This window comes from Gopherus flavomarginatus, chromosome 1, assembly GCF_025201925.1.
Source record: "Gopherus flavomarginatus isolate rGopFla2 chromosome 1, rGopFla2.mat.asm, whole genome shotgun sequence".
NCBI lineage: Eukaryota > Metazoa > Chordata > Testudines > Testudinidae > Gopherus > Gopherus flavomarginatus.
The window spans coordinates 371,410,182-371,432,779 of NC_066617.1; the positions used below are offsets into that span (position 1 = coordinate 371,410,182).

General features: G+C 46.5%; 1 protein-coding gene across 1 annotated transcript; it reads left to right on the forward strand.

Moving 5' to 3' along the window:
• The first annotated feature begins 5,055 nt into the window (after positions 1–5,055).
• Positions 5,056–5,994, forward strand: LOC127044261 (olfactory receptor 52E2-like). Its single transcript, XM_050938871.1, has one exon. The coding sequence runs from the start codon at positions 5,056–5,058 to the stop codon at positions 5,992–5,994; it is 939 nt and encodes a 312-aa protein (XP_050794828.1).
• The last annotated feature ends 16,604 nt before the right edge of the window (positions 5,995–22,598 follow it).

Genomic DNA, 22,598 nt, shown 5'->3' on the forward strand with positions numbered 1-22,598 from the left:
ATTCACAGATTTAAAACTTCAAAAAAATTAGGATAACCATTTTTTATAAAAGGAGGGGAAAGGGAAAGAGACCCTTCATCTCCGTTTCTGGAGAGGATGAGAATCATTAGAGGTTGTGTTGCAAATGTTACCTGGGGAGGTCCAGGAATGCACAGTCTGTGTGGTGGGTGCAGGCAGGACTGTGGGACCTGCAGTATCCAGATCACAGTGGCACAGGGTTCTGAAACTATGCAGCATGGGGAATGAAAGTCCTCCCTGATGCACAGATCAAAGAGGCATCAAGAGGCCCCTTGGGTCTGGGAGGTGTCTGAGACTTCAATGGAAAGTGGGCCACACTCTAGCACAGGGGTCGGCAACCTTTCAGAACTGCTGTGCCGAGTCTTCATTTATTCACTCTCATTTAAGGTTTTCCGTGCCATTAATACATTTTAACATCTTTAGAAGGTCTCTGTCTATAAGTTTATAATATATAACTAAACTATTGTTGTATGTAAAGTAAACAAAATGTTTAAGAAACGTCATTTAAAATTAAATTAAAATGCAGAGCCCCCTCAACCGGAGGCCAGGACCCAGGTGTCAGAGTGTGAGTGCCACTAAAAATCACCTCAGGTTCTGCCTTCGGCACCTGTGCCATAGGTAGCCTACCCCTGGTCTGGCTGATGGTCTCTGGCACCATCTTCCATCCAGATCATACTTCCTTCCATGGGAAAACCCACTACAGCTTTGTGGCAACATCAGCAATTGCCAACACAGAAAAGCAGCCTCAGGAAGGGGTGTCTGGGTTTCTAATTGGCCGCAATATATCAAAGCTTTGTGTCTTTTTGAGGAAGAGTTGCTCACACTGGCTCCTTTTCATTCCACCTCCTCTCCCTCTCCTGCTAGCTCTGCCCATCTCTCCTTCCCTGCACAGGCTGAGCTGCAGCCAGGGTTCCCTTTCCCCCCAGAAAGGCAGCTCAGTCTCATCTCCCCCTTTTCCTCGGTGCAGGCAGACATTGAGTTTATCTTAGACTGAAGAGGTATGTCGGTGAGCTGTTGCTGTGGTGCGTGGCACCTGGTTTTGGTCCTGGGTGAGGGATATCTCTATGTGGCAGGGATGGAAGTTCTGGGGTTCGGGGATCTACCTGGATAGGTGACCAGCACCAGGGGTTGTGTGGAAGGAAGAGGGGTGTACAGAGGCAGGCTGGCAGTGCTGGAGGCTGTGGGGACAGGTAGGGGGTATGCACAGAGAACTGGGCACTTCTGAGGGTTGTGGAGGCAGGCAGGGGATGCGCAGTGACAGGCGAGTAGAACTGAGGCTTTGTGGGTGCTGTGACATTCTATACCTCCATATTCCTCATTTTCAGATAATCAAGATCTTACATATAAAGCAGGCCTTGTAAGGTATCAAGGGAAACATCATGATCTGCTGAAAGTCATGTCTCTATCCATATATGTATCATTAATGTATATGGACCTATGAGAATTCTGTTATATGGTGGTCACTAAAACATGCTGTAAGTTGGGGAATCAGCCAGATATTAGCCCCCATCCTGAGGCAACAGCAGGGAAAGTAACAAACACTCAGGTAGGGTGTCAAACTACCATCAATAACCATTGTCCAGCAAGGGAGCTACAATACACTGACTCACCTGCATGACGCCCCATAAAGGGATTTGCTCAATCTTGCTTGCAGAGACTCAGCAATGCCCCCCAGACATGCCTGGACATGTGCTCCCCAAACACATGGACTGAGGGTGTAAAACAGACAGAGTAGACACATACTGAGCCCTTCTCTGGCCGTGACCTTAGCTGCAAGCAACAAAGACATTGAGAAGAAGACAAGATTCCAGCATGGAGACTGGCCCAGGTTTAAGGAAGAAACCTGTATACTAAGGACTGCTATATCCTGTGGGGTGAGAAAAATAGCTTCATCTTGATGTTGCCCAGTCGAATAGGGCTGAGAGTTTAGACTGCATTTTTATATTTTATTTTATTTTAGTAACCACTCTGACTTTTTGCCTATCAGTTAATATCACTTAACATCTTTCTTTGTAGTTAAAAATGGGTTGTTTATTCTACCTGAAGCAGTGTGTTTGGTTTGAAGCGTGTAAGAGACTCCCCTGGGAATAAAAAACTTGGTGCATATCAATTTCCTTGTTAAACTGATGAACTCATCTAAGTTTCCAGCATCCAGCGGGCATAACTGGACACTGCAAGACGGAGGTTCCTAGGGTTGTGTCTGGAACTGTTGATATTGGCTAGTTTCATTCAGTTACACAATCCAACCAGCAGCTAACATGGTAGAGGCTGTGTGTGAACAACCCAGGAGTGGGGGTTCTCACAGCAGAGCAGAGTCAGTCTGGCTCCCAGAGTCAAGGCTTGGAGTGACCTAGCAGATGACTGGTCCAGATAACACCAAACGGGAATGTCACAGGGTTAAAGAGCAGCATGTAGATGGACAGGTGGGCAGTGCTGCTGAAATAATTTTTTTCTGTAGGATTGTTGATCCAAGGCCAGCTTTGGGATCTTTCTTGGTACAGAGTGTGTTTGGGGAGTTTTAGGGTCTCTATGCCCTGATAAGCCACAGAACTGCAGCCTGGGTGACACAACCTTTACTCAGTTTTGTTCCCAACTGTTGTTGTTATGTTACTTCAGGCATTTCACTGGTAGAAATAACCATAGATATTTTGTGACAATGTACCCCATATTGATCATAGTGATATTATTATTATTATTATTATTATTATTATTATTATTATTATATGATAATAGCATATTTATGATACATTTTATGCAAGATGGGTCATGTAAGATGTCATTGGAAAAGTGATGACTTTCTGAATAGTATTATCTGATTTGTATGAATGTATGATTTTTGTTTGCAGTTATGAATATTGACTACTTATCTGTATTTCAAATGTAGTCACACTTGGGTAACGCCCACTAGGCAGGATGATTTCAGTCTAGATAATTGGTTGGGAAGGGCCTATACAAGGCAATGAACATTAGAGGAAACAATGGAAACTGATCTCCCATCAGATGAGCCTCCCTGAGAATGCTTCAGACAGCCTATACATAATGGATGCTATGATTTTACAAAGGCATGTCACCAGGGCCGGCTCTAGATTTTTTGCCATCCCAAGCAAAAAAAATATTGGCTGCCTCCCATCCTTACCCTGACCTCCTCGCTGCACCACCTGCTGCCCCAGCCCTGGGCTCTCCACCCTCCCCCACATTCTGCTGCCCCGGGCCTGGGCTCTCCCCCTGCACCTGCACCCTCCTTCTGCCACAGCCCTGGGTCACTGGTAACTCGCTCCCAGGGCAGGTCATTCAGCAGGAATTTTGGATGTGCCCAGAACACAGACAGGATTGGTTCCCATACCGTTACAGAGCTGCAGTAAAGTGGAACAATTTTCCAGTTGTGTGATTGGAGGATATCTGGATGCATATTATAAGACTGTCCTCCAGAAATGAGGAAAAGTTGAGGTGCCTTTATTATTCTTTTGTTCCACTCTTTCTTTCTATGAGGAATTTGCCAATGCAATATCACTGTCTTCCTTTTAAACAAACAAACAAACAAACAAAAGGCAATGGCTTTTGAAAATAGCAATTCCAGTCCTAATAACCACTGGGGAGTATTTCTTGCTCAATTTTATCCTACTTTTTCTACAGCAAGTTACAGTGGATCAGTATATTTGATCTGGGAGAAATGAAGTAACAGCTGCCCAAACTGAGCTTGAGCACTCCTGAATTTTGAGGTGTTCAAATCTGGAAGGCAGGTGCTGGGCAGCGGGGGAGGGCTATGGCTCCGCAGGGGAGCATGGCAGCATGTATGCAGCAGCGTGTCTGGCTCCGCGCAGCGCCAGACACGCTGGTCTGAGTGGCACGGTAAGGGGGTTGGAGGGTTAGAGAAGCGGTAAGGAGTTCCAGGGGGGCAGTCAAGGGACAGGGAGTGGGGGGGGTTGGATGGGGTGGAGGTTCGGGGGGGCAGATAGGTCAAAGGTTCAGGGGGCAGTCAGGGTCAGGCAGCGGTTGGGTAGGCATGGGAGTCCCAGAGGTTTGTCAGGGGACAGGTAGGGGTTGGGGTCCTAGGGGGGAAATTGGGAGAGGTTTCAGGAGGGGCAGTAAGGGACAAGGAGAAGGGAGGTTTAGATAGGGAGTGGAGTCCTGAGGGGCAGTTAGAGGTAGAGGTCCCAGGAGGGGGCAATTGGGACAAGGAGCTGCGGTGCTTATATAGCGGGTGGGATCCTGGGGGGCAGCTAGGGGCAGGGCTCCTGGAAGGGGGAAATCAGGGGACAAGGACCCGCGGCACTTAGATAGGGGATGCAGTGCTGGGGGGCAGTTAGGGGCAGGGGTCTCAAGATGGTCCCAAGGGAGCTGGGGGGGTTGGATGAGGTGGAGGCTCGAGGGGGCAGTCAGGGGACAGACAGCAGTTGGGTAGGCATGGGAGTCCCAGGGGAAGTTGGGGGGAGTGTCTCAGAAGGGGGCTGTTGGGGACAAGGAGAATGAAGGCCTAGATAGGGGGTGGGTTCCAAGGGGCAGGGGTCCTGGGAGGGGGCAATCAGGGGAAAGGGAGCGGGGGAGTTGAATGGGTTTGGGTTTCTGTGGGGGGCAGTTGGAGGGAGTGAATGGTGGCAGGGTGGGGCTACCCTCCCTCCCCGTGGAGTGTCCTAGTTTTTGAATGTTAAAAAGTGGTACCCTCCCCTTCACAGTGCAGCTCGCCATTCACAGCAGGCTGCACCAGGAGGTCTCACCTATCTCATTTCCTCCCCCTTCTTTTCCTGTATGTGACCAGGCCGAAGAACTCTGGACTCCATTTGAATTTTCCCGCAAACTAGTCTTGAAACTCAGTTTTGAAACACAGGGTTCCCGCCATATGCTAAAGTTATATAAAGCAGGGAGTGACATTGTCGGTGGTTCTTCTCTCCCCACTCAAGAAGACTTCTAGAATGAGAATAGCTATAAAATATTTACTGTACTAATTGTTATAAAGCATGTAACTCCCTCACTGTGTGTTTCTCTCCCTTTACAGGCACCTTGAGCATTTCTGAGTCATATTGACGCATCAACCACCTCATGGCAGCTTTCAACTTCACCCCCTCTGACCCTTCAACATTCATCCTAATGGGAATCCCCGGCCTGGAGGCTGCCCACATCTGGATTTCCATCCCTTTCTCTACATTGTACATTATCAGCCTGTTGGGAAATGTCACACTTCTGTCTGTTGTAGGTAAGGAGCAGACCCTTCACAAGCCGATGTACCTGCTGCTCTGCATGCTGGCACTCACAGACATCGCCACACCTACCTTCGTCGTGCCAAAGGCACTGGGCATATTTTGGTTCAATTTGAAAGGAATTACTGTGGCTGGCTGTCTCACCCAGATGTTCTTCCTTCACATGGTTTCTGTTATTCACTCAGCCACCCTCGTGACAATGGCCTTTGATCGCTACGTTGCCATATGTATCCCTCTGAGATATGCCACCATCCTCACCAATGCACAAATAGCTAAGGTTGGGCTTGTATGTTTGATAAGAGCTGTTCTCTTCATTCTGCCCCTACCCCTGCTGCTGAGCAGGCAGCCATTCTGTGCCAACCGCATTATCCCCCACACGCAATGCGAGTACACAGCTTTGTTCAAGATGGCGTGTGGGGACATTACAGTAACCAGGATATATAGCTTGGGGCTAATGTTTGTAGTTATGGGGTCTGACCTGACGCTCATTGTCCTGTCCTATGGTCAGATCATCAGGGCCGTCCTCAGAATCTCCTCTAAGAAATCTCACCAGAAAGCTCTCAACACTTGCACAACCCACATCTGTGTGATGCTGACATATTATACTCCTAGCATCTTCTCCAATCTCACATACCGGTTTGGTCAAGGCATCGCTCCCCATGTTCACATCATCTTGGCTGACCTCTATCTCCTCATCCCTCCCATGCTCAACCCGATCATTTATGGGATCAGAACCAAAGAGCTTCGTGATAAAGTAGGTAAATACACCTGCAGAAGTTGATCACCTGGGGCCACTGACTTGAAATCTGTGTTACAAGAGGGGGAAAGCATATCTCCTCGTTAATCAAGGGTGCCCTGTCCCAGTTTGGTTGAGCTCAGCACTGTGGAAGTTCACAGTCTGAGAAGTTCCTCCCACACAATATCTTATCACTCCATCACTCAGCACGGCTCTTTCCATTGCTGAGTTACCTCTCTCTGACCATCATTTGACCTCTTTCATTGTCACCCAAAGCCTCCATCTCTACACACCCTGTTACTCAGCATTTCCGTGACTCTAAGACTAAGTCTACACTAGCACGGTAAGTGAACCTACTCTACGCAACTCCAACTACATGAATAAGGTAGCTGGGATCAATGTACCTTAGGTCAAGTAACTGTGGGGTCTACATTGTGGAAGGGGGCTGAGGAGTTGACAGGAGAAAATCTCCCATTGACTTATCTTACTCTTCTCTTTATTAGATTTGCTAAATTGATTGCGGGTGGATCGATCTCACAGCATCGATCCCTGCTGAGTTTAGACCTGCCCTGAGACTACCATAAGATATTATAGCATTTTGAGGCAAAGCAGTTTTCCATTAGTCTCTGTGCGGCCATGGTTCTTTTCAGTTTTACAGACAGAAGCCAGACTTTCAGATAACGAAAGAGAAAAAGAAAGAATCAGCAATGCTGAAGTTCTTTGTCATATGTACAGAGATTTGGTGAGGAAAATATACTTGATTTTTCTACGTTGAATCCATCACAAAGCCTGGAGGATAAACCTAATGTTTCAACTGGAAAGTCATTATACAGGAAAACTGCTGTAGGAATTGAGGATATTCTACTAGAGCTTACTGGTGAGAGTTGTGAAACCGTGTGTTTTTGAGAACTGGACTGCGGTATTTAACTACAACAGCACCTTTGAGTAAAAATAACTTATTGTTTTGTGCAGCTAATTTTGGAGTGGAACAGACTATGAACTTCCCTTGCGTCCCAGAGAGGGCTCCTTGTGATGTCCCTGTGCCCACAGAGCGGGGTGTCTTGTTTTCATGAACCTTTCCCATTTTTGTTCATTGTTCTTGTGAGGGTTAGATCATAGACCACCCTTGGAAGCTGCCAATTCATGTGCCAAGACTACTTCTGCCCCTGATTTCCTGACCTGGCAGCTCAGGACTCCAGCACCCTGTCTTGTTGAGCCAGACACACCCGCCTGCTCCAACACAGACTCCAATTCACAGTCTGAATTACTTGCCCCACAGCTACAGGTTTAACCTGAAAGCAGCTAACAGAAGTGTTCTTGTCCATAGCACTCAGATGCCCAACTCCCAATGGGATCTAAAGCCAAAGAAATCTGTTTTACCCTGTATAAATCTTATAAAGGGTAAACTCAAATTTTTAGCCCTCTATCAAACGATAGATAGATATGCACAGCTGTCCCCTCCCCTCCCCCGGTATTATACTTACTCTGTGTAGGTATTAATAAGTAAAAAGTGATTTTATTAAATACAGAAAGTAGGATTTAAGTGGTTTCAAGTAGTAACAGACAGAACAAAGTGAATTGCCAAGTAAAATAAAATAAAACACACAAGTCTATGTCTAATACAGTCAGAAACTGGATACAGATAAGATCCTCACACTCAGAGATGTTTCAATACGTTTCTTTCACAGACTGGATGCCTTCCTAGTCTGGGCACAATCCTTTCCTCTGGTACAGCCCTTGTTCCAGCTCAAGTGGTAGCTAGGGCATTCCTCATGATGGCTCCTCTCCTCTCTTTGTTCTCTTCCACCCATTAATATATCTTTTGCATAAGGCAGGAATCCTTTGTCCCTCTGAGTTCCTCTGGTGTGAGCAGACACCCTTCAGGCTGCTTTACGGAGCCCTTGGGACATTTGCAGGGAGCTGGGAGGACGTGATCCATGTAGGCAGCAAGTATCATAGTCCAGGGAAGGCTAAACCTCCCTAGGTTGTGCAGCCCCCAACCTGCCTTTGAGAGAGGGGACACCTGGTCTGTGGTGTCCTGGCCTGCGCTCCACCCCTGATGTCCCCTCCTGCTTTTTCCCCATGACCCCACCCACACAGCACCTTCTCTTTTCCCTGCTCCGCCTCTCCACTGAGGGCCCCTTTGCTTCTCGCTGAATCCTTCACTGAGTCCTTCCTCTCCTCCATTCTCCTTTCCCCATGGCATTTTGCCCACCATCTATTCAGTCTCTCCTCTCCTACAGACAAACCTCCCCTTTCCCAAGACCCCTATCACCTACCATTTTCCAGTGAAAACTGAACCATATTTAAAAGTGGGCCCTGGACTCCTGGCATTTAATCTTCCAGCCCCCTTAGCTGAGTTGTTCCAACAGGAGCAGGCATAATAGCAGGAGGAGTCACACAGCTGGGCCATATAGAAGAAGAAAGTCAAGGTAAATGAGAAACCCTTACTGAATGAGGAAGCAACCTAGTGAGAGAGAATGTAGAAAAAGTAATGTTCTCAAGCTTTTTTTCCCCTCTGTCTTCACAAACAAGGTCAGATCCAAGACTGCTGCACTGGGCAGCAAAGAATGGGGTGGAGGTGATCAACCCTCTATGGAGAAAGAAGTGATTCGAGACTTTTTAGAAAAGCTGGATGAACACATGTCCATGGGGCTAGATGTGCTGCATCAGAGGATGCTAAGGGAGTTGGCAGATGTGATTGCAGAGCCATTGGCCATTATCTTTGAAAACTCATGGTGATTGATGGAGGTCCCGGATGACTGGAAAATACTAATGTAGTGCCTATCTTTACAAAAGGGAAGAAATAGGATCCAGGGAACTACAGGACAGTCAGCTTCAGCTCAGTCCCTGGAAAAATCATTGAGCAGGTCCTCAAGGAATCAGCTCTGAAGCACTTAGAGGAGAGGAAAGTGATCAGGAACAGTCAGCATGGATTCACCAAGGGCAAGTCATGCTTGAATAACCTAATTCCATTTTATGAGGAGATAACTGGCTCGGTTGATGAGGAGAAAACAATGGCTGTGTCATTCCTTGAATTTAACAAAGCTTTTGATATGGTCTCCCACAGTATTCTTGCCAGCAAGTTAAGGAAGTATGGGCTGGATGAATGGGCTATAAGGTGGATAGAAAGCTGGCTAGATCATCGGGCTCAACGGGTAATGATCAATTGCTCCATGTCTAGTTGGCAGTTGGTTTCAAGCAGGGTGCCCCAAGTGCTGGCCCAGGGGTCGGTTTTGTTCAATATCTTCATTAATGATGTTTTGGGTGGTGTGGACTGCACCCTCAGTAAGTTTGCAGATGACACTGAACTGATAGGAGTGGTTGATACATTGGAGAGTAGGGAGAGGATACAGAGGGACCTAAGCAAATTGGAGAATTAGGCCAAAAGAAATCTGATGAGATTCAACAAGGAGAAGTGCAGAGTCCATGCACTGCTACAGACTAGGAAACAAAAGACTAGGCAGCAGTTCTGCAGAAAAGAAGCTAGGGGTTACAATGGACGAGAAACTGGATATGAGCCAAAAGTGTGCCCTTGTTGCCAAGAAGGCTAACTACATTTTGGGCTGTAAAAGTAGGGGCATTGCCAGCAGATCGAGGGAAGTGATCATTCCCTCTATTCGACACTGGTGACACCTCATCTGGAGAACTGTGTCCAATTTTGGTCCCCACACTACAAGAAGGATGTGGAAAATTTGAAGGAGTCCAGCGGAGGGCTAAAAAAATAATTAGGGAGCTGGACCATGACTTGTGAAGAGATGCTGAGGGAAATGGAATTGTTTAGTCTCCGAAGAGAAGAATGAAGGGTTATTTCATAGCTGCTTTCAACTACCTGAAAGGGGGTTCCAAGGAAGATGGAGGTCGGCTGTTCTCAGTGGTACCAGATGACAGAACAAGGAGCAATGGTCTCAAATTGAAGTGGGAGAGGTTTAAATTGGATATTAGTAAAAACTTTTTCACTAGGAGGGTGGTGAAGCATTGGATTGGGTTAGTTAAGGAAGTTTTGGAATCTCCTCCCTTGCAGATTTTTACGATCAGGCTTGACAAAGCCCTGGCTGGGATGATTTAGTGGGAACTGGTTCTGCTTTGATCAGGGAGCTGGATTAGATGACCTCCTGAGGTCCCTTCCAACCCTGATATTCTATGATTCTTCATGTTAGGGAGGACATGCAAAAACACAAAATCTTTTAGGACCAGTGGAATAAATGATCGCACTGGTCACTGCTGACGTGTGTGACCAGCAGCAGAAGCACTCTTCTTCCAACGAAGAAAGCAACAATTAAATATTGCCTTTTAGATACTAACAATAACAAACTAATTCAACTCAAAATATGGGCATAGACTACAGTCTTTGAATGGAAATAGAAATAAATAATGTAATAATGTTATTGTTGTTTTCACACTACATATATTTTGGGTTCCTTTTGGATTATTCACTATTTTTCTTTGAAACACCTGGCACGTCTCATTGCAAATGTGAGCTGATAGCTTCTTAGAAAATTAGAAAGAGTCACCATCCTTCATGGTTTTTTGCCTTCTCAGACAGTCCTTGTACTACCTTAATTAGGGACCAAACTACCATGTCTAAATCTAGAGGTTAACATGTTCTGACAGATATTCATACGTATTAATATCACTTATCTCATCCCTGAAACCTTAGCCCTTGGCCTAACTTATGAGTTCCATGTTCTGCGGTGTACCCTGCAGTTATGGGTCTGTTCCAGAACTAGGGTAAACATATTCCCTTATTTGTTCCATTCCCTATGCAGCTCCCCAACGTCAAGAGGGGAAACCGGTAGGCCATTTATCTATGCTAAAGGTTACAAGCACTTCTACTAACGTGATCTAGTTAATCATATAAGATACATCCCCGTAGATTCCTTATGAATAACTATTATGAATAACATATACTGGAATTCGACATAAACAAAACCCAAGAAAATAAAAAAATCAAACCATTTGGGAAAAAACTCACACATTGTACGATACAGCAAGCTAGGAAGTTGGCCTTTTGGGCTACAGCTTCCCACATACTTTAGGGAACTGGGACAACTGATGGGTTGGGTTTTAGTGACATTTAAAGAAATGTGTAACTTGTCAAATCGTCATATAAAGGATAAAATCTGAAATGTGTAACTTTGGAGACACATTCTTTCTTCATAAGGTGAATGCAGGAGTGCCGCCAGGGTTTTTGGCACCCTAGGCGGGAGACCTTCCGTGCTCCTGGTCGGCGGCAATTCTGCAGTGGGGGAGGTCCTTCTGCGCTCCTGTCTTCCGGGCACTTCAGCTGTGGAGTGAGTGAAGGACTCATCTCAGAATTGCCGCCGAAGACCAGGAGTGTAGAAGGACCCTCAGCAGCTGAATTGCTGCCGTGGGTGACAAAATGCCGCCTCCTCAAATCCTGGTGCCCTAGGCTACCCCTTAAGTCGCTTAAATGGAAGCTCCAGCCCTGGGTGAATGTAACATCACTGCACAAGACGGATTCCTAGAGACTAGTATAGTATAAAGGCTATTTCCTTTTCTGTTTTATTATGGGGTTAGAGTAGTAAACCTGACATTTTTTAGTGGGCCTCTTGAACCCTTTTCAGAACAAATGAAACTTGGTCAAGAAACTGACTACACAACTGATCAACAACTAGTGTGAATCACTCCTTCCTCAGAAGTAATTCTCTTGAGCTAAAATGCCAGTAAATTTTGTGAACCTTCAGCATTACAGACATAAATGGAAAACTTTAGTTCTGTTTTTCTTAGTATGCTCCAAAGAAAGATTGTGGAAATGGTAAATGCTGTTTACTGCTACAATCCAGAGACACAGACCTATACAAAGCAGCAGAATTATTTCCCAAAGCCACTAAACTCGTAGCTACATTTCAAATTGAGTTCAAAGAAGCCAAATGTTGATCAAGTAAATTATCAGAAAAATGGGTCAGACAAATCAAGTCTGAAGAGAAGTGCTTGAGAAGGGCAAAAGGCAGGGGAGTAGCTTGTTGTGTGGCAGATGAGGGAGGAGATCAGAGCTGATACTGGCTGCTCCAGTGAAGAATTTCCCCCTGAACAAGTGTACAAAGTTCCCTACCTGAGGGTATGCCTACACTACCAGCCGTATCGGCGGTTAGTGATCGATCTATTGGGAATCGATGTATCGCATGTAGTCTAGATGCGATACATTGATCCCCGAATGTGCTTCCCGTCGACTCCGGAACTCCAGAATTCTACCACAGCAAGAGGCGGAAGCGGAGTCAATCTAAGTTGACTTCAGCTACCAACCCTTGTAGCTGAAGTTGTGTATCTGAGGGTATGTCTACACTACGGGATTATTCCGATTTTACAGAAACTATTTTTTTAAAACAGATTGTATTAAGTCGAATGCACGCTGCCACACTAAGCCCATTAATTCGGCAGTGTGCGTCCATGTACCGAGGCTAGAATCGATTTTCCGAGCATTGCACTCTGGATAGTTATCCCATAGCTATCCCATAGTTCCCACAGTCTCCCCTGCCCATTGGAATTCTGGATTGAGATCGCAATGCATGATGGGGCAAAAACAGTGTGGCGAGTGATTCTGGGTAAATGTCATCATTCAATCCTTTCTTCATGAAAGCAACAGTAGACAATCATTTAGAGCATTTTTTTCCCTAGATTACCCTGGCAGATACCATAGCATGGCAACCACGGAGCCTTTTTAGCCTTTTGTCACTGTCACAGTATGTGTAATGGATGCTGCTGACAGATGCAGTACTGCAGTGCTACACAGCATCATTCATTTGCCGTTGCAAGGTAGCAGAGACGGTTACCAGCTGTAATGCATCGTCTGCTGCTTTGGAAATTGGTGATGACGGTTACCAGTCCTTTTATACTGTCTGCTACTGTCATGGGTGCTCCTGGCTGTCCTCACAGAGGTCAGCTAGGGGCACATGGACAAAAATGGGAGTGACTCCCCAGATCATTCCCTTCTTTATGTTTTGTCTAAAAATAGAGTCAGTCCTGCCTAGAATATGGGGCAAGTCTACTAGGAAATCAGAGAGCACAGCCGCTCCGAGTCAGAGCCCCAGATATCCCTCAGAAATGATGAGCTGCATGCCATTCTAGGGGGTTCCCCTGCAACAACCCCGTCCGTTGCTTCACTTCTCCCACATTCCTCCTAGGCTACTGTGGCAGTGTCCCTCATTTGTGTGATGAAGTAATAAAGAATGCAGGAATAAGAAACACTGACTTTTTATAGAGATGAAACAAGGGGGAGGCAGTGTCCAGCTGCTATGATAGTCCAGGCAGGACAGAATCTTCATAACATATGAAGGGGGGAGGGGTGGGGAGGAGCGCAGCCTCCCACTGCTATGATAGTCCAGACAGGACAGAATCTGCATTAGACATGAAAGGGGGCGGGGGAGGGAGAGGAGCTCAGCCTCCAGCTGCTATGATGAAGATGGTTACCAAGCCTTTTGCACCGTCTACCTCTCCAGGAGACAAAGCTTAAAGATGGGAATGACCAGGAGTCATTCCCATTTTTGCCCAGGTGTCCCGGGCCAACCTCACCAAGGCCAGCCAGGAGCACTCACGGGATGATGAGGACAGTTTCCAAGCCTTTTGTACCGTCTGCCATCAGGAAAGGAAGGGGATGGGATGCTGCTGTTCAGCGCCTCAGCATTGCGTCTACCAGCAGCATGCAGTAGACATACTGTGACATTGAAAAAAGGTGAGAAATGATTATTTTCCCTTTTCATTTGCAGGAGGAGGGGGTGGGGGGTAAATTGATGACATATACCCTGAACCACTCAGGACAATGTTTTTGACCCTTCAGGCATTGGGAGCTCAGCCAAGAATGCAAATGCTTTTTGGAGACTGCGGGGACAGTGGAATAGCTGGAGTCCTCAGTCTCTCCTCCCTCCTTCCATGAGCATCCATTTTATTCTTTGGCTTTCCTTTACTCTTGTCACACAGCACTGTGTTGAGTCCCTGCTGTGGCCTCTGTCTAGAGATTTTTTCAAATGCTTTGGCATTTCGTCTTCTGGAACGGAGCTGTGATAGAACAGATTTGTCTCCTCATAAAGCGATCAGATCCAATATCTCCTATACAGTCTATACTGATCAGCGCTCAACGCTGGGCAAATAGGAAATGAAAATCAAATGTTTGCAGGGCTTTTCCTGTCTACCTGGCCAGTGCATTCCACTCCAGATTGCTGTCCAGAGCGGTCACAATGGTGCACTGTGGGATAGCTCCCAGAGGCCAATACCGTTGAATTGCGGCCACAATAACCCTAATTCAAAATGGCAATACCGATTTAAGTGCTACTCCCCTCTTTGGGGAGGAGTACAGATATTGATATCAAGAGCCCTTTATATCGAAATAAAGGGATTCGTCGTGTGGACGGGTGCAGGGTTAATTCGGTTTTACACTGATAAATTCAGTATAAAAGAGTAGTGTAGACCAGGTCTTAGATCAATACCCCTTCCCCCCTCCACTCCGGTATAGACCAGGCCTGAGTGAAGGGATGGCCTGTTGCAAGGACAGCCTGAGAGGGAAGCATTCATCTCTCATATAAATGCTGGTCTTGAGTGACCCCTTTATTTCCTTTTTGGGAAGAGCCCTTGCACTGATCTGGCCCTTAGAGGTTGCATCATACAACAGGGTGAGACAATTGCTGCCGGAGAGGAAAGGAGAATGATCTTCCTACATGCAGCCCCCAGAGGGTGCCTTGGGGTGAGCAGACACCCTTCACGCTTCCTTAGGAACGATAGAGACCTTGGGGCATTTTCTGGAAAGTGGTAGGAAGTGGCCCAGGGAGGGCTACCTTTCAAAGGCAGTGGGTACAATAGGCCAGGAGAGAGCGGACCCTGTCTGTCACTTGCTGAGTCCTTTCTCTCCTCCCTCCTCCCCCAAGGCCCTACTTGCCAGTGAAAAACAGAACTACATTTAAAAATGGGTCCTGGCCTCCTAGTCCTCTGTGTTACAGCCCTCTTAGCTGAGTTGTTCCAGTATCGGCAGGAGCAGAAGCAGGAGGGGTCCCACAGCAGGGTAAAGAACAGGAGCCAGACATCAACAACATCCACCTGATGAAATGAAGAAACAGATTGACAGAGCCAGAAAGCTACCCAGAAGTCACCTCCTATAGGACAGGCCCAACAAAGAAAGTAACAGAACACCACTAGCCGTCACCTACACCCTCCAACTCAAACCTCTCCAGTGCATCATCAAGGATCTACAACCTATCCTAAAGGACAATTCCTCACTCTCACAGACCTTGGGAGACAGGTCAGTCCGCTCTTATAGACAACCCCCAAATTTAAAGCAAATAGTCGACAGAAACTACACACCGCACAACAAAAACACTAACTCAGGAATCAAACCCTGCAACAAACCCTGTTGCCAAATCTGTCTGCATATCTACTCAAGTGACAACATCATTGGACCTAACCAATTCAGCCACACCATCAGGAGATCGTTCATCTGCACATCTACCAACCTGATATATGCCATCATGTGCCAGCAATGCCCCTCTGCCATGTACATTGGCCAAACTGGACAGTCTCTACGCAAAATAGTAACTCAACACAAATCTGACGTCAGGAATCATAACATTCAAAAACCAGCAGGAGAACCCTTCAATCTCCCTGGTCACTCAATAACAGACTTAAAAGTGACAATTCTTCAACAAAACAAATCGACTCCAATGAGAAACTGCAGAACTGGAATTAATTTGCAATCTGGACACCATCAAATAAGGCCTGAATAAAGATTGGGAGTGGATGGGTCACTACAAAAAATAAATATATGTGTTAGTCTCTAAGGTGCCACAAGGACTCCTCTTTGTTTTTACAAAAACTAATTTTCTCTTGCTAAATACTCACATCTTCTTGTCAGGTGTTTGAAATTGGCCACCTTGTTTACATTGGGGTCAGTACCACTACAAAAGTGATCTCCTTTCTTTCTTGTCAACTGCTGAGAGTAGCCCACATCCAAATTCAGTAAATTGGCTCATCAGCACTAACACTCCACTTGGTAAGACAACTCCGATCTTTTCATATGCTGTATATTTATACCTCCCTAATGAATGTTCCCCTCTGCGCATCTGATGAAGTGAGTTTTAGCTCATGAAAGCTTATGCTCAAATAAATTTATTAGTCTCTAAGGTGCCACAAGGACTCCTCGTTGTTTTTGCTGATACAGATTCACATGGATACCACTCTGAAATCTGCTGTAGTGTTGGTGATCATAGGGCCTGGAGAGGCTGAATCGCCAGCAAAGCAGTGTGAAACAGGGCCAGCACAGTTGGGTGGTTAGAGAGGTGCAGCAGTTCTCATGGCTCCCATACTGCACCCCAGGGGTGACAACTCTTCAGACTCATACCCTCTGGAACCCAAATTTGGCCGCAAGGCACATATGATGCAAGTATGGGGCTAGGGACAGTAGGCCAAACAGGAGATCCAGATGAAGAAATTGTTTGGTTCCTTTACCAACATCTTCTCACCTGAGCAGCACGCTGAAATAGCCCCAGGGCAACAGATCTGGCAAATAACATGGCTGTTCCCTCTTAAAATGTGGGATATCCTGTGAGATGAACTCCAAAACATTTTGGCACGGGGAGAGGTGAAAGAATTACACATTGAGCAGAGACGTCCTGATATTCTAGCTCTGACCCAGGATATCATAACCCGTTTCTGCATCCATTTGCAAAAGATCAGCACGGTATTGAAATTTAATACTTCCCTGATGCAGAGAGTAGTTTAACTATTAGAACACTTAGTAGCTGTCAGATATATATTCAGCTTAACACCTCACAACGGCACACGGGCAAAAAACATTGATGCAGAATCCTGGGAGAAGAAAGCCTTTTACATTCCCTTTGTCTTGCATAAATTCACAATTAGTTAATTTACCCTCTACAGGATGGCACTGATTCTTCGAGGCTAATTGACTGGATATTAGAACTGCATGGGCAGTATGCAGCACCATGCTCTTACAATAAATTGAAAATTGTTTTTGGTCCCATATCTTGTGGCAGCATTCCCACACATTGTGCAGATGACAGAACATTACACACAGAAAAGTCAGCCATCATCATTTGCTAAATTGAACAGTTTGCAAGACACAATTTGCCCTAAAAGTCTGAGCCCATTCTTGGCAAATCATTTCTTTTCTCCTGGGAATGGTTCTCAGGCTGAAGTTCTCCAGGGTCCATTTTTTGCTTTTCCGGCTGCTCACACAGAGTCCAGGGAATTGTACGGGAGTCCTGGCCAATTTGAAAATCCACAGGGATTGTACTGGGGAATCATAAAGGTCACTGTGCAGCACGCCGAGAGTCAGATGTGACTTCATATGCTGATTCTCAATACTCTGCCTTGCTGTTGTAGTAAAGAGATTTGCTCTCTCTGCTGCATGGGATTTTGGTGAGCTGCCTATTTCTGCATAAAAGTGAGTGGTAAGGGCTCAGGAAGGTTTCCAGGGTTCAAATCAAGAACCATCTGGGCAGGAATTCACCAGCAGGGTGACTTGAATTGTTTAGTACTGTCAGAAAAAACAAGGGATTTCCCTCGAAAAATTGGAACTACAAATAGATTGGAAACACTTTAGACAAATATTTGCATTTAAGTTCAATTTGTTTTCTCTTACTGTGTCCTTCTATCTTTCTCAGTAACTTTTTTTTTTTGAGCTGTGTGGATTTTCCTGTAGTTTGCTCGGTTTTCCAATTCAGCAACCTCAGTGCCCTTTCTGGAAGCGCACCAAAGCTTCTGCAGTGGGTATCTGTGTTACCAGAGGGTTCACAACAAGAATAGGCCACACACTGGCCAGATTCTGCTCTCACATTCTGCCTTCAGTGGGTCACTCCACATGGACACTGTCTTCTATGAAAGCAAAATCAAGGCCCCTCTGTTTTCAAACTCCCAATTTTCATTCTCAGTGTCAGAATGCCACATGAACTGGGGGTTCCCTCAGACTCTCTCAGCACCCTAACAGAATAGTGCGTTCTGCAGCAGGACCCAAAGTCATGATTTTCACTGCCAGGACCAAAAGTTTAGCATTCAGAGTGAATCTGGTCCTCTTGAGATCAAAGGAAAAATTCCTAACTAAGCCAGAAGATTGCCCTAAATCGGCATGTAGTGTTTTAAATAAATGCCCTGATTTACGTCGGGCATGAGCCTCAAGTGACTTCATCTGGAGTCGCCCTCAGGCCTCTAAGGACGAATGATTTTGTTCCAACCAAAGAAGAACTGATGGGAGAGTTGCTTAAATCTCAGTTTCACAGCCTTAAAGCTTCAAAACAATTAAGATAACCATCTTTTTTTTCAAGGTGGGTAGAGAGAGAGACCCTTCATCTCTGTTTCTGGAGAGGATTAGAAGCATTAGAGGTTGTCTTGCAAATGTTACCTGGGGAGGTCCAGGAACACACAGTCTGTGCTGTGGGTGTGGGCAGGACTGCGGGACATGCAGTATCCAGATCACAGTGGCACGGAGTCCTGAAACTATGCAACATGGGGAATGGACATCCTCCCTGATACACAGACCAAAGAGGCGTCATGAAGCCTCTTGGATCCGAGAGATGTCTGAGACTTCTATAGGAAGTGGGCTACACTCTAACAGAGGGTCTCGGACACCATCTCCCATCCAGACCATACTTCCTTCCATGAGAAAGCCCACTACAGTTTTGTGGCAACATCAGCAATTGCCAACAGAGAAATCAGCCTCAGGAAGGGGTGTCTGGCTTTCTAACTAATACGTTTAAGCTTTATGTCTTTTTGAAGAAGGGTTACTCACACTAGCTCCTTTTAATCCCACCTCCTCTCTCCCTCCTACTAGGTCTGTCCACCTCTCCTTCCCTGCACAGGTTGAGCTGCAGCCGGGGTTCCCTTTGCTCCAAAAAAGGCAGATAAGTCTCATGTCCCCCTTTTCCCCGGTGCAGGCAGACACTGAGTTTATCCTAGTCTGAGGAGATAGTTCTGGGAGCTGTCACTGTGGTGTACTACACCTGGTTTTGTTCCTGGGTGAGGGGCATCACTGTGTGGCAGGGATGGAAGTTCTGCGGTTGGGGGATCTACCTGGATAGGTGACCAGCACCAGGGGTTGTGTGGAAGGAAGAGGGGTGTACAGAGGCAGGATGACAGTGCAGGGGGCTGTGGGGGCAGGTAGGGGGTGTACACAGAGAACTGAGCATTTCTGAGGGTTGTGGAGGCAGGCAGGGTGTGTACAGTGACAGGTGAGTAGCACTGAGGCTTTGCGGGTGCTGTGACATTCTATACTGTAACCCCCATATTCCTTATTTTCATTTAATCAAGATCTTACATATAAAGCAGGCATTGTAAGGTATCAAGGGAAACAACATGATCTGCTGAAAGTCATGTCTCTAGCCATATATGTATCATTAATGTATATGGACCTATGAGAATTCTGTTATATGGTGGTCACTAAAACATGCTATAAGTTGGGGAATCAGCCACATATTAGCTCCCCAGAGGAAACAGCAAGGAAAATAACAAACACTCAGGCAGGATGTCAGACAACCCATTAACATCCATTGTCCAGCAAGGGAGCTACAATACACTGACTCACCTGCATGACGCCCCATAAAGGGAATTGCTCAGTCTTGCTTGCAGAGACTCAGCAATGCCCCCCAGACATGCCTCGACGAGTGGCCCCTTAGCACATTGACTGAGGGTATAAAACATACAAAGTGGACACATACTGGGCCCTGCTCTGGCCGCCACCTTATCTGCAAGCAACGAAGACATTGAGAAAAAGGCAAGACTCCAACAGGGAGATTGTCCCAGGTTTAAGGAACAAACCTGTAAACTAAGGACTGCAATATCCTGTGGGGTGAGAAAAACTGCTTCATCTCGATGTTGCCCAGTAGAAGAGGTTTGAGAGTTTAAACTGCAATTTTTATATTTTATTTTATTTTGGTAACCACTCTGACTTTTTGCGTATCACTTAATATCACTTAACATCTTTCTTTGTAGTTATAAAATGTGCTATTTATTCTATCTGAAGCAGTGTGTTTGGTTTGAAGCGTGTAAGAGACTCCCCTTGGGATAATAAACTTGGTGCATATCAATTTCTTTGTTAAACTGATGAACTCATCTAAGCTTCCAGCATCCAGTGGACATAACTGGACACTGCAAGATGGAGGTTCCTAGGGTTGTGTTTGGAACCACTGATTCTGGCTAGTGTCATTCAGTTGCACAATCCAAGTGGCAGCTTACATGGCAGACTCTGCGCGTGAACAGCCCAGGAGTGGGGGTTCTCGCAGCAGAGCAGGGTCAGTCTGGCTCCCAGAGTCAAGGACTGCAGTGACCTAGCAGATCACTCATCCAGATAACACCGGAGGGGAATGTCACAGGGTCACAGAGTGGAATGTAGACGGACAGGTGGGCAGTGCTGCTGAAATAATTTTTTTCTGTAGGATTGTTGATCCAAGGCCAGCGTTGGGATCTTTCCGGGTACAGAGTGTGTTTGGGGAGTTTCAGGGTCCCTTTGCCCTGATAAGCCACAGAACTGCAGCCTGGGTGACACAACCTTTACTCAGTGTTGTTCCTAATTGTTGTTGTTATGTTACTTCAGGCATTTCGCTGGTAGAAATAACCATAGATATTTTGTGACAATGTACCCCATATTGATCATAGTGATATTATTATAATATGATTATAACATAATTATGATACATTTTATGCAAGATGGGTCATGCAAGATGTCATTGGAAAAGTGATGACTTTCTGAATATTATTATCTGATTTGTATGCATGTATGATTTTTATCTGCAGTTGTGAATATCGACTACTTTATCGGTATTTCAAATGTAATTACAACTGGGTAACGGCCACTAGGCAGAATGATTTCAGTCTAGATAACTGGCTGGGAAGGAACTATTCAGGGCAATGAGCGATTGGAGGAAACAATGGAAACTGATCTCCCACCAGATGAGCCTCCCTGAGAATGCTTCAGACAGCCTATACATAATGGATGCTATGATTTTACAAGGGCATGTCACCAGGGCCGGCTCTAGATTTTTTGGTATCCCAAGCAAAAAAACCAATTGGCTGCCCTCATCCTAACCCTGACCTCCTCACCGCACCTCCCTGCTGCCCCAGTCCTGGGTCACTGGTAACTCGCTCCCAGGGCAGGTCATTCAGCAGGAATTTTGGATGTGCCCGGAACGCAGACAGGATTGATTCCCATACCGTTACAGAGCTGCAGCAAAGTGGAACAATTTTCAGCTTGTGTAATTGGAGGATATCTGGATACATATTATAAGACTGTCCTCCAGAAATGAGGAAAAGTTGAGGTACCTTTATTATTCTTTTGTTCCACTCTTTCTTCCTATGGGGCATTTGCCGATGCAATATCACTGTCTTCCTTTTAAACAAACAAACAAACAAACAAAAGGCAATGGATGTTGAAAATAGCAATTCCAGTCCTAATAACCACTGAGAAGCACTGCTTGCTCAATTTTATCCTACTTTTTTTACAGCAAGTTACAGTGGATCAGTATATTTGATCTGGGAGAAATGAAGTAACAGCTGCCCAAATTGAGCTCCTGAATTTTGAGGTGTTCAAATCTGGAAGGCAGGTGCTGGGGAGAGGGGGAGGGCTGTGGCTCCGCAGGGGAGCATGGCAGCATGTATGCAGCAGCGTGTCTGGTTCGGCGCAGCGCCAGACACGCTGATCTGAGTGACATGGTAAGGGGACTGGGGGGCTATAGAAGGGGTAAGGTGTTCCGGGGGGCAGTCAAGGGACAGGGAGCAGGGGGGGGTTGGATGGGGTGGAGTTTCGGGGAGGCAGATGGGTCAAAGGTTCGGGGGGGTAGTCAGGGTCAGGCCACGGTTGGGTAGGCATCAGAGTCCCAGGGGTTTGTCACAGGACAGGTAGGGGGTGGGGTCCTATTGGGGAAGTTGGGGGAGGTTTCAGGAGGGGCAGTCAGGAATATGGGCAGGGGTCCCGGGAGGGGGAAATCAGGGGACAAGGAGCTGCGGTGCTTAGATGAGGCCTGGGGTGCTGGGGGGCAGTTAGGGTCAGGGGTCCCAAGATGGGGTGATCAGGGAGCAGGGGGGGTTGGATGAGGTGGAGGTTTGGGGGGGCAGTCAGGGGACAGGCAGCAGTTGGATAGACATGGGAGTCCCAGGGGTTTGTCAGGGGACAGGTAGGGGGTGGGATCCTAGGGGGGAAGTTGGGGGGAGTGTCTCAGAAGGGGGCAGTTGGGGACAAGGAGAAGGAAGGCTTAGATAGGGTTGGGGTCCCAAGGGGAAGTTAAGTGCAGGGGTTCTGGGAGGGGGCAATCAGGGGACAAGGAGTGGGGGAGTTGAATGGGTTGGAGTTTCTGTGGGGGCAGTTGGAGGGAGTGAATGGTGGCAGGGTGGGGCTACCCTCCCTCCTCGTGGAGTGTCCGAGTTTTTGAACCTTAAAATCTGGTACCCTCTCCTTCACAGTGCAGCTCGCCATTCACAGCAGGCTGCACCAGGAGGTCTCTGCTACCTCATTTCCTCCCCCTTATTTTCCTATATGTGACCAGGCTGAAGAACTCTGGACTCCATTTGTAATTTTCCCACAAATTAGTCTTGAAACTCAGTTTTGAAACACAGGGTTCCCGCCATATGCTAAAGTTATATAAAGCAGGAAGTGACATTGTTGCCGGTCTTCACTCCCCACTCAAGAAGACTCCTAG

Bases quoted from the DNA above. Each gene is read 5' to 3' on its own strand.
- LOC127044261 (XM_050938871.1), top strand. From the start codon at position 5,056: ATGGCAGCTTTCAACTTCACCCCCTCTGACCCTTCAACATTCATCCTA.